The following is a 12,826-nucleotide window of genomic DNA, read 5'->3' as shown; positions in this document are numbered from 1 at the left end:
ATGCCTGAAAGAACTAGTACCAGTGTGTCAACATATCTTTGCGAAACTGGAACTAGGGAAAATGGTGATTATGCTAGAAATGATTTGGACATTAGTCATTTGATTAGCATTCTAAAGCTTTACGATGGTGAAGGATGTTTAGAATTTGGAAGGACTTACCATGGTTTGATTGCAAAGACTGGACTTGATGGGGATGAGTTTGTAAATACCAAACTTATTGATATGTATGCTAAATGTGGAGACATAAATAGTGCAGTTATGGTATTTAATCAGATGCCTCGTCTAGATGTTGCTTTATGTAATTGTTTGATTTCTGGTTATGCTAATTGTAGATTATTTCAAGAAGCTTTTAGATTGTTCATGAATTATGAAAGTTGGGGTAACAAGCTTAATTCTTATACATACTCATTTATGCTAGCAATTTGTGGAATCCTTTCGGCTATCGAAGAAGGAAAACAACTTCATGCTCAAGTTGTGAAGATGTATTTATCAGAAAAAATTGTGAGTAATGCACTTTTGACAATGTATTGCAAGTGTGAGGTGCTAGCGGATGCTAAATCACTGTTTGAATGGCTTCCACTAAGGAATATTGTTTACTCACAGAATATTCTTCTTCTTCTTCTTCTTTTTCTCTGTTATTAAGGGGTTTTTTAGGTTTTTTTCAATTTCTTCTTAAATTTGATGGGTTTCCACTGTGGACATCCAACGTGGCAAGTTAACTGGCCACATCAGCTAGTTAACTTGCCATATCAACGATCTCATTAAGAAACTAACAGAAATTGTTAATCAATGACTGTTTTGTCACTTTTTATAACATTAGTGACTGTTTTGTTATTTTTTAAAAGTTGAGTGACTGAAATGAAACCTAGGTGATTGTTTTGTTAGCTACCCCAAAGTTGAGTGACTGTTGGTGTAATTTACCCAAAAATAAATATGATAGAATAGATCAAATTTTGATCAACAAAGTAAGCAAGGAAACATATCGATTTCTCAAAATGAGCAAGGGGAGTATTTCATCTCCTATTTGTGAGTGATCAACAAAGCAAAAAGAGAAGGCCAACTTCAAGGCCTCAAAGTAAGCAAGGGGAGTATATTGATTTCTCATCTCCTATTCGCAAATGATAATTTCTAATTTTTCAAAATGAATAAAGAGTCATGTCATGCAATAAAAGGAATTGTGGAGAAATATTATAACCTATCAGGTTTGAGAATTAGTTATGACAAATCAAAGCTCAAAATCAACAAGAACTATCACCTGAAGTTCAAAAGAATATTCAAAGGCTTATTACAAGTAAAGGCATGGGAAAACATGGGAAATACTTGGGAATGGGGATATTGGGCTCATGAATAAAAAATGTAAAATCTTTCAACTAGAAATTGATAAAATGGAGTCCAAATTATCGTTGTGGAAATCAAAATTATAGGGTCAGAAAGGTAAGTTAACCTTGATCAAATCAGTGATCTTGAGTGTTCCTATCTATCAATTTTCAAGTTTCAAAGCCCCAAATAATACTTATGATGGAATGGATCAATTTATGAGGAAATTTTAAGTTATTGTTAAACTAGCTTTATTTGATAAATTGTTTTGATATAATAAAAAAATGTTTTTGAATAAAAATTTGTTTTTGAATAAAGAATTTTAAAGTTCAAAGCATAAAAATTATTTTAAGACTTCCAAACATTTTAGAAAATGTTTTGAACACTTAGAATATTTTGGACAAAGTTAAAAATGATTTTAAACTCTTGAACTTGACTAAAAAATTTTAAATCAATTGAAAAGCTCGCTCCTACCAAAAGTATTGATATTTTCCGGAAAGTACCAATACCTATATGATTTTTATCGATACCTTATTTTTATCGATACCAAAATTGCTCATTGACTTGAATCAAAATTAAACAAAAGTAATAAGTATTAATACTTTTCAAAAATATATCGATACCTATTGAATTTTATTGATACCATCTTTTATATGGATATCACTTTTGCATTATGTTTTCTATGATTTTTCAAACAATGACAAAAAGTATCGATACCCATTAAAATATATTGATACATTTTATCAAGTATCGATAAATCATCTTTGGTATCGTTGTAAACTAACTTTAACAGTCACTGAATCATGCATTAAATGCTATTAGTATCGATTCTCGTAGAAAAAGTATTGATACCATTTGTTGCAGGTGAATTAAATGCATTGGTATTTTCATCCCAATGACTCTATTAACTTCCACAACAACCCCAACGGTTGAAACTGAATTAGAGGGTATAAATACCATCTTCCAAAGGTCCTACAACAACAAGAAATCATATTCAAGCAAAAAGATCAATCAAACAACATTTGTGCCAAATATTTCCATACTTTTCTTTCATACATTTGTGAGCTTCATTGTTATTTTATTAGCTCAAGTGTTTTTCTTTGTAATTCAGCTATATTTTCTAACACTTTAATCTTGTAAAGACTTTTTCTTTGTTTGTTTCTTTGTATCTCTTTGAGAGGGTTTATGCCTTAAGGTTTAGGTAGAAACCTTAAGGTAGTTTGTAAGGTTAAACCTTATCCTCAAAGGCTATCAAATTAGTAAATTTGGGAAAATTCTTAGTTGCAAAAAGCTAAGGTAGTGGAGCAGGCAATTTGGGTCGAACCATTATAAATTCTTCTATTCAATTTTTCTATCATTTCTCTCTAGCTTTCACAAAATTTTTAAAAGCCAATTCACCCATTCTTGGCAATTTTGGTTTGATTATTTGAGCTAACAATTGGTATCAGAGCTAGTCTCTTTTAGACGATTTAACAACCAAAGAGGAGATCCTTGAGGTAGCTCAACATTCAGCCAATCAATGCACAAAAGATGACATTTACATCCAATTCAGTTTTTCTTGGAAAATCACAATCCATCTCCAAGCCTTCTTACTTCAACGGTGTCAACTACTCCTATTGGAAGACAAGAATGATGTTTTTAGTGAATGATCTTTTTGTATGAGACATCATCATGGACAATCCATTCATACCTCTTAAGCAAGAAGGAAAGCTCTTTATTGCAAATAGCAAGAAAGATTGGAATAGGAAATATAAAAGAAGTAATCAGTTGAATGCCAAGGCTACGCACACTCTATTTTGTGCACTTGGCCCAAAAGAATATAGTAGATATTGTTTCAATGCCAATGAGATATGGGATAAGCTCAAAGTCACACATTAAGGTACCATCCAAGTAAAGAAGTCTAAGGTTGGCATTCTTACTTTAAATTATGAAACCTTCAAAATGAAGCCTGGGAAGATATCAAGGCAATATTTGATCGATTTACTACCATCATCAATGGATTGAAGTCTTATGAGAAGATATATCTAAATAAAGAGGAGGTAAGGAAGATGCTTTAAAGCTTGCCTAAATTGCGGGAAGCCAATGTGACTACAATTGAAGAAGTAAAGAATTTAAAAACATTGACTTTGGATGAGCTCATCGGTTCTTTGCTTACACACGAGTTAAGGTTCAATTAAGGGGTTGAAGAAGCCAAAATTAAGAATACAAAGGTTGGTGTTTCACTTAAATCCATCACAAAGGAAGATAGTGAATCAAGAGAAGAGACGGATGAAGACAAAGAGATGACATGTTTGCTAGGAGATTCAAGAAGTTTATGAGGTCCAATAAAGGGAGAAAATTCCAAAAGAATGAAGGACTCAAGCTTAAATCTAACAAGGAGAAGTATCCTATCATATGCTATAAATGTAAGAAGCTGGGACATATCAAGTTCAATTGTCCTCAATGGAAGAAAAATGGATCAAGTAAACAAAAGCTCAAGGCTCATGTTGCTACTTGGAGTGATGAGAATTCATTTGACGATGAGGATTAAGAAGTAGCCAACCTTTGCCTTATGGCCACTGATGATCCTAAAGTAACTTCTAACTCATCTAATTCATTTTTTATTCATTTGATAAGTTATAAGATGCCTATGATGAGTTGGGTTTGGAGTTTGAAACTATGGTTTCAAAATATAAGAAAAACATTTCAAAAAATTAAATGATGAAAATAGTTCACTCTCCAAAACCAATCATGAACTTAAAAATAAAATTCATAATATGCAAGCCATTATAAATGAGTTTGAGAAAAAGAATCAAGGCTTGCATAATTTGCTTTCAAAAGTTCATGGTGATCATCAAAAGCAACTTGAGTTGCTTAAAAGTGAAAAAGCTCACTCTAACAAAATTTTTCCAAAAAGGTTTGGAAAATGAGAAAATTTCAAACAAAACTTTGTTAAAAATAACTTTAATTTCTAGAAATATAGATATCCTCCAAGTTTTTATAAATGAAAAATTGTTAAAAGTATATGGGTCCCTAAAGGACTTAGTATTACTCAAGACAAAGAGATGCTTTGAAAATGGATTCCTAAAGGACAAAAACTTTAAGAACTAAAACTTATGGACAAAAAAGAATTTGGGTACCAAAAAAAAATATTTAATTTCATGTTTGTAGGAAGAGGAGCACTGCTTTAAGGTGACCAATTAAAGCAAAAAATCATAGTACCTTGATAATGGATGCTCAAGGCACATGATTAGTGACGAGTGACTTTATCAAATTGAAGCCAAAAAGTAGAGGAGTAGTTACATTTGGCGACAACTCTAAAGGACAAATAGAAGGAGTTGGATTTATTGGTAAAAACTCTTCAATTCTTATTGAAAATGTTTTGCATGTCAATGGTCTTAAGCATAATCTATTAAGTATTAGTTAATTATGTAATAGCCCGATTTTCAATGGTGACGGAATAGTGGTTTTGGGACCAAAAATTTCTGTTGTATTAACTCGTAAATATTATTTTTAGAATATTTATGGAGTCATTTGAGTTGTATTAAAATTTGGTTAGGAAATTTTATCGTTTTGGTAGTTAATTAAGGAAAAAAGGACTAAATTGTAAAAGGTGCAAAACTTGTAAATTAATGCATTTAGGTGATTTAATAGTTTAAATATCACAAGAGGGAGGACTTAGGTGGAAAATAAACCTTAGTCACTAATTTTGGACGACATTAGTGTTGAAAATGATAAAAAATATTATAAGCTTAATGGCAAAATTTTAAATAAATGGAAATTAGATAAAACAAATTAGAAGAAATAAGCTTTTCTTCTTCATTTCATCTTTATACATTGCTGAAACACCATAGAAATTAGCTTACAGAATCAGCCAAACATAACATCTTGCATGTGAGTGATTTCTTCACCCGTTTCTTGTAATTTTTATCTTTTTGAGATCGTTACAACTAGGTCCAACTAGCCCGTACTTTCATTTTTTATTCTGTTAGAAATTTTTGAAGTTTCTATTGATGAATCTTGAATGTTTTTTTATAAATACCATGTATTTGGAGCTTTGATTGTGTTGTTTGATGATTTTGTAAAGTAATTTTTGTTAGATTTTGATTTTAGGATTAAATTGTGAAAATGTCAAAATTTTAGGTTTTGATAGTGAATTTAATGTCACTACACCAAAACAGACTTTTAGCGGCGTTTTTAGTGGCGTTTGGATAAAAACGCCGCTAAAAATCAATCATTAGCGACGCTTTTAAAAAAACGCCGCTAAAGATCGAGTATTAGTGTCACTATCCGGAAAACGCCACTAAAAATGAGCATTAGCAGCATTTTCCAAAAAGTGCCGCAAAAAACCTAAGCCCAACGATGTCGTTTTCTGAGTTTTCAGGGCTTTAGTGGCGTTTTTTAAAAAGCGTTGCTAATTCATGAGGCTTTAGCGGCATTTTTGAAAAAGCGCCGCTAATGCTCAGGGTTTTAGTGGCATTTTTTATAAAGAGCTGCTAATGCTTTGGGCTTTAACGGCGTTTTTGAAAAAGCGCCGCTAATGCTCAGGGCTTTAGCGGCGTTTTTGAAGAAGCGCGCTAGTGCTCTATTTTTAGCGGCACTAATGCTCAGGGTTTTAGCGGCGCTTTTTAAGAAGCGTCGCTAATGCTCGGGTCTTTAGCAGCGTTTTTGAAAAAGCACCGCTAATGCTCAGGGCTTTAGCGGCGTTTTTAAAGAAGCGTCGCTAATGCTCAGGGCTTTAGCGGTGTTTTTGAAGAAGCGCCGCTAATGCTCTATTTTAGCGGCGATTTTGAAAAAGCGCCGCAAAAAATATTTTATCTATCTATTTATTATTTAATTGATTTATTTATATTAATTAAAATTGAAATTATTTTAATTGAATAATCAAAATCTTCAAAAAAATAATGACACGTAGAAATAATTTGAAATAAAAAACATAGAAAAATATTTGTTAAAAATGGAAAAATTAAAATACTATTATTTAAAATAATTTTAAATTTTTTTGGGTACATTCTTGAGTGTTTTTTAATTTACATATTAAATAATTTCTTATATAATCGTAAAAGAGATAGTATTAATTTTAAAATATTAAATTAATTATCACTATAGTTTAAGGTTTTTGGTTTAGGGTATATGGTTTAGAGTTTAAGGTTTATGAGCTACTATTTTAAGGTTTATGGATTATGCATTTAGGGGTTATGATTTATGGTTTATGGTTTAAAGGTTGGGGTTTAAGGTTTAGAGGTTATACGTTAAGGGTTTAGGGTTTTAAGGTTTAGGTTTATGGTTTATGGTTTAGATTAACTAGTGTTTTCTAATTTATATATTAATTAATTTCTTATATAATTGTAAAATGGATAATATTAATTTGGTTCTTCAAAATCCTGTGAAGATTTGGTTCTTCAAAATCGTTTCGGTGTATTTAAAACCGTTAAAGCTGCATTATATTCGTTGAGGGAAAAATAAAACGATATCTTGAGTTTTTAAATATTTTCAAAGAATTTGACATTAAATAGTTTCACAACTTTTAATAAGTCAGGGTTAATTTTCATTATTATTACGCTCGAGGATATCCCTTTTTTAATAAGATTTTTACAATTTTTTTAAAAATTTTCATTTTAAACTATGCCACTTAAGGCTTGACGTCTCATTTAACTATTAAATTAATGATTTTAGTAATGGAGGGACCATATTGATATAACCTCGTTAGTTTAAGGATGTAAGTAGAATATTTTAAAGACTTGGGAACCAATTTAAAATGAAAATTATAGTTTAGGGATGTATGGTGTAATTAACTCTATTAAAAATTAATTTTAACTAAAACCTAACTTGAAGAGATCATAGGTTGCGTTTTGTCGGACCTATGTATTCTATTAACATGCATTATATTTGTTCAAGCCTAGCTTAACATGAAATACGAGTCCAAGCCTAGCTTAACTTGAAATACGAGTCTTAATTTTTATCTAAATTTGTCTTTATTTTATATAGCTAGCTCAAATCCATTTTAGACCACTCGTATTATTATTAATTTAATATATATTAATTATATATATTTTTCATTTATTAAAATTTTAAACATAGACAAATTAATACATATTTTAAAAACTTTTCCAACTTCAAGCTCGTTTTACCCGAATCACCCATTTCATTGTTTAAAAATAATAAAATTATTTTATATTTAAATTTAATTAGATCTAGAAAAATAGTTATATTTTAGTTAAGAAAAATATCTCTAATAAAATGGAGATTAGATCGGAAAAGAATAATATAAAATCATGATTAACGTTTTAATCTTTAATGGAAATTTGATATGTGAGAGATTGATTGCTTATATTGGATAATTCTAGCTTAACAATTAATTATAGCCATTTAATCATTTGTTTTCTTATTAAAATATACGATATTTGTTTTCTAACTTAATAACTTGGTTTTTTTATAAAATCTAATTTATAAAAATAGTAATAATAAATGTTTTATAAAATCACTTAACTAATAATTTTTAACAGAAAAAATAAGAGATTTTTAGCAGAGCAAAACGACGTCGTTTTATTCAAAATGAAATAATTTTTTACGGCGTTTTTTTAAAAACGCATCAAAAGGTAAGCAATAGCGGCGTTTTTATAATAAACGCCGCAAAGAATAATTTTACTTTTAAAAAATCCCGTCATTTTATCCCCAAATTTTCCCCGTGAAACCCCTAATTTCCCCCCTAAAACTCTTCATTTTGCAAACACGCGGTCTCTCTTGCTTTCTCTCCCTCCCCCCTCCCTGCGACATTATAAAAAAAATCCCAAAAGAAAAATTTAACAAGAATCGATTATATTCAAAAAGAAAAAAAGAAGAGGAAAATGGAGGCACCAAAGACCATTCGGCATGAAATTGGAGGAGTCCAGAATGTCGCGCTACGATTCGGTCTCCACGGCGTTAAGAGCGACCTCATTGGATCTTACCCTCTCCAATCTGCTTACGAGTAAAAGAATCATTGAAGTATCAGGTGTTTCCAGATTAGGGTTTAGCATTGGCAAAGTCGGAAGTAGAGTTGTCAATCTTTGTAATAGAAAAATCACTTTATTTTCAGGTTAGTCTCTATTATTGTTGTTCCTAAAATTTACTAAAATTTGGGTTTCTAAAAGTTTGGCGATTGAAAATTTTGGTTTCTTCAATGATCAGTTTAATCTTTTCAGGTTTGGAGCCATCAAACATTGGTGGTGTTGTCTTCTTTATGGTTCGGACTGTGAGAGTGGAGAAGAGGATAAATGAGACAGATAACTACAGCAAAACAGGTTTGTTCCAGAAGGTGATGCCATTTTCCCTTTTAAATGAGGATAAATGTGATTTTATCATGTGATTTGTGTTCTTAAAAGCGGCTGACGCTGATGCATTGGTGTATGTATTGGAAGCTTAAGTTTTTATTTTGTAGCATTAAGTTTTCTGTAGCATTAAGTTTTTATTTTGTATGCATTGGTGTATGTGATTTTATCATGAGGATAAATGTTTTCTGTAGCATTAAGTTTTCGAAAGAATTTTTATTTTGAGATGCTTACTTTGCCTGCATCAATGATGCTTTTTAACAGTGTTCTTAGGTGTGTGCCTAGGTGCATTAGACCAAGGTAGTTGGTGTTATACTGGTGGACATACCATTTTTGTTTTGGTACATATTGGTACGAATGTATTTCAATTTACTGTTTTGGATTTATTGGTATTTTTGTTGTTCCATTTACTACTAGAATGGGATGTTCCTGCTGGTACGGGCGGTACCTATACAGAATTAACTTCCTTGCATTAGACAACAAAAGCATCTGCAGAGTTTAGACCCTTTTGGATGAGACGCATTTGATCAAGCGCACTTTTTGTGAGGCTATGAGTGCAAAAAACTTGCATAAAATCCCTTTAGTTTCTTTCTTTTTAAAAATCATTAACTATAACTTTACTAGTAAGAAAGGAGATATATCAAACCCACCACTTCTCAATATCTGAGCATTTAACATATGGACATGGAACCATAAGGAAACCATGTATATTGACTAATGAAAGAAAAATAAAATTTTGTATTGAACTGCTCTTCACTTTGGTAAGTATTTCTGTGTATTCAACCTTGGCAATATGTGGGATCTAGTGCCTAGATTGCACCTTTGTCCTCATGACAACAATGGTTTTTAAATATGCATGCCTTAGTTTCATATTTTCTTTTGCAAGCATGACTGTTGTCATGTTCTAGAACGGGTAGCCCAGCATTGCCAAGGCATGGGCCTAGACCGGACTAAGCATTGCACCTGAACATTAGAGAACAAAAGCATATACGTCTCTAGCGAGGTGTAAATGAATATGATCAAGTGCATGTGTATTCAATAACAAGGACCATTAGGAAATCATGTGTATTGGCCAATGAAAGATTAAAAAAATTTTGCATGATTTTTAGATAAAAGGGACCAGTTGTTAGTGTTTGCTATCATATCTTAAGCTAATTTATATGTACACGATCACACATAAAAACACAAATTTATATATATTGCCTCATTTACGACAAGTGATTTTTCCACACCTTGCCTTTTGAGTAATATAAAGGGTTCTAGTGCCTAGAATACCTTATGCTCTTGGCAACATTTGGCTGGCCCTACATTTCTTAAAATTTTTTCTAATTCAAATTCATATTTACTATTTTTTGAAGAAAAATTAATAATAATTTTGTTTTTTCATTTCTTCTAATATTAATAACTAGCTACTTATACTATATTAGAGAATCAAATATTCACCGAGTCAATGGAGTATATAATTTAAATAAATTATCCTTGAGATAGTACCGAACCAGTTTTCCTCTTTGAAATTGCTTTAACCAGTGAAATGCTTCCGTAGTTTGCTATCTTTGTGGTGGAAATTATTGATGTCTATTTTGGACTTTGGAGCTATAATTTCATTTTTCTTATATGCAATTTTATTTTTATTATTTTTCTTTTATACAGGATGAGAACCGATATAGTGCAGGAAGAGGAGTGCACAAAAATCTGAAACGTGCTGAGAAAGCTCGCATTCTAGTTAGCAAATTGCCATGTAAGCTTCTAGTAGTAATCTTACATCTTGAAGTAGGTTTCTGTGACATATTAACTTAATCTCCTTTGTTAAATAGAAAACATGCTTTATTGCAATGCAAGATTTAGTTGATTTGCTTATATGCTGGCTGTTTCTTTTTACATATGTTACCATTATCATGCATTTGATTCATTTGTATTACTTTTCAATGAGTAGGCAACTAGGTGATATCTGTTTGGTTCGGTCGGGTTTTTTAGATTTTTTGACCTGTCCATCATAATTCGGTTCGATTCTCGGTTTTTGCATATTAACTCTTTTTTTTAATATTTTTGACTTATTTTTATAAAATTATCTTGTATACAAGCAGGGGCGAAACCTATAAAGTGGTATGAAGAAGGAAAGTCTGGCAAATATTTCTACACAATGTTTGCTTTCAGCCTTACCAGATTTTCCTTGTGATTTGTAAATTCCAAAGTAATTTTGCAGCCTTTTAAGAACTTTCTTCCTACTTCTACTTGTGCTCCTAGTTGGAATGTTATGCTAAGGCCAGGCGATTAATTGAGCTGATCTAAGCTTGACTTGAAATTCAAAGCTTCGAAACTTGATTTGAGTTTAATCAAGTTTCACTTCTAAAATTAGATCTCAATTTGAGATAGAAATTTGAACTACTTGAGTTTGTTCAATTAGGCTCTTTTACTTAATGCCCTCAATTTTCATTCTCAACTTCAAATATTATTATTTATTCCTGAGCTTAAGCTCTAGTTTGAAATGAGATTTTTCAGTATAGTTAAAAGGTAAAAAGACATCAATCAAACTCGTGTGATACTCTAATCAAGCATTAAGGTACTCAGATTTGATCTGCTCAATAGCTCAAACTCGACTCAACACCACACAAGTCTAATTTGAGAATTTCTGAGAAGGATCACAAATAATAATTGAATTATTGCCAAGTATGAAATAATGGTGATACTTATCAACTCTAGTGATTCCATAGCTGGATAAGAAACTAGAGGTCTAGGGGCATATGATGCAGACATTTATTGACTGCCGCTGTGCATTTTAGCTTTTACTGCCTGCATATATTTGGTTTTAGTGTTCCTGTCTGCATGTATTTGCTTGCGGAATTTATGTTGTTGTTAATGGTGTTTATTTTAAACTTAAGTTGTGTCTGCCAATATACTCTTAAATCATGCTCCTTCTATTTCTTTAGGTTGCTGAGAAGACTGCTCTTCTGCGGCCTATAGAACTTAAACTTGTTCCTGTGGCCCTGGAAGGCAGTGCATTTAGAAGCAAGTTTCTTGATACGGATGAACTTATGAGCTACTGTAGCTGGTTTGCGGTAAGAAATGACTCCTATTTCTATTTTATGGTATCTGGAATGGTTTAATACTTCATCGTCTATAATATTTCTATTGCCCTTGGATCTTATGTTGTGGGTGTTAGTACCTTACCAATCTCATTAATGTCTTGTTTTATTCTTCCTGAAATTTGAAGGATAAGTTATTTAAGTGTTTTCATTCAGTTTACATGTTTACCTCTGTTTCTCTGAGTTTCATATTTAACTAATCCATCTTAATTGGTGGTAAATTCATGTTTTAGGCACTAATCAATTTTAACCAAATTATCTAACTGTAATTTGTACTGCTTGCAGACTTTCAGCAGCATGATCCCAAAATGGCTGCGGAAAACCAAAATTGTCAAGAAAATTAGCCAAATGCTGGTGAATCACCTTAGACTAAATTTGACCAAAGATGATCTGCAAAACGTGGTTGATTTAATGGAGCCATATGGTCAGATAAGCAATGGAATAGAATATCTAAATCCTCCCCTTGATGTCAGTAACTAACTTGCTTGTCATTTTAAATATGCAAGTCAATTGCTATTAATAATTTTCTGTTGGATTCTTTTTGGATTGAAAAATAATTTCTGGGGATAGTCTAAGAATCTTAAATTTTATAGAAAGCCAATAAAGTACTGCTGGACGGAATGTGGTGATTAATTGACTTGCAAGGTCATACATGCTGTTAATTTTTTAAAAGCTGATAAATGAGTATGACATAGTGCTCATAAATGTTCTAAGGATGTCTTTAGATGAATGGAATTGTTTGATAGTTTGAGGTTATAAATCTTTGCATTGATTTTTCTCAATAATTTGAAGCCTGTCATACTTAGCAAATTTTTCTGTGAGAATGGGTGTTTAAGAACTGTGAATTGTCTTGAAATATATGCGGTTGAGATGGTTGATATATTATCAAGCATGCAATATATATCACTGTCGTGACAAGTTTTTATAGGATATATTTGAAATGGGTACGAATTTATATCCCTGTTACATGGAAATATATATTTAGCTTTAAAGTTAAAATTTTAATAGAAATTTTAATTTAATTAATATTTTTTATCCTTAAAAGTATATAGTTTAAAGTTTAAATTTGAAAAGCAAAACATAATATAATATTTATCATACAAATAAATATTATTTAATTAAAATATTTTTTTAAAA

General features: G+C 31.2%; 2 protein-coding genes across 3 annotated transcripts; both read left to right on the top strand.

Annotated features, from left to right (window-relative positions):
• On the top strand, positions 1-642 carry LOC128043028 (pentatricopeptide repeat-containing protein At4g18520, chloroplastic-like). Its single transcript, XM_052634821.1, has one exon. The coding sequence runs from the start codon at positions 1-3 to the stop codon at positions 640-642; it is 642 nt and encodes a 213-aa protein (XP_052490781.1).
• A 7,331-nt stretch (positions 643-7,973) lies between these two features.
• Positions 7,974-12,449, top strand: LOC105791233 (65-kDa microtubule-associated protein 6-like). Of its 2 annotated transcripts, none has more exons than XM_012619214.2 (5): positions 7,974-8,374; positions 8,481-8,593; positions 10,257-10,344; positions 11,534-11,662; positions 11,975-12,449. In XM_012619214.2, the coding sequence occupies exons 1-4, from the start codon at positions 8,170-8,172 to the stop codon at positions 11,539-11,541; spliced, it is 414 nt and encodes a 137-aa protein (XP_012474668.1). In that variant the 5' UTR covers positions 7,974-8,169; the 3' UTR covers positions 11,542-11,662; positions 11,975-12,449. The 2 variants fall into 2 exon arrangements, 1 of the variants encoding a protein (XP_012474668.1); XR_001132858.2 differs by having other exon boundaries at positions 7,987-8,374; positions 8,481-8,579.
• Positions 12,450-12,826: the final 377 nt, after the last annotated feature.

This window comes from Gossypium raimondii, chromosome 8 (assembly GCF_025698545.1).
Source record: "Gossypium raimondii isolate GPD5lz chromosome 8, ASM2569854v1, whole genome shotgun sequence".
Lineage (NCBI taxonomy): Eukaryota > Viridiplantae > Streptophyta > Magnoliopsida > Malvales > Malvaceae > Gossypium > Gossypium raimondii.
This window is presented reverse-complemented; position numbering and strand designations above follow the sequence as displayed.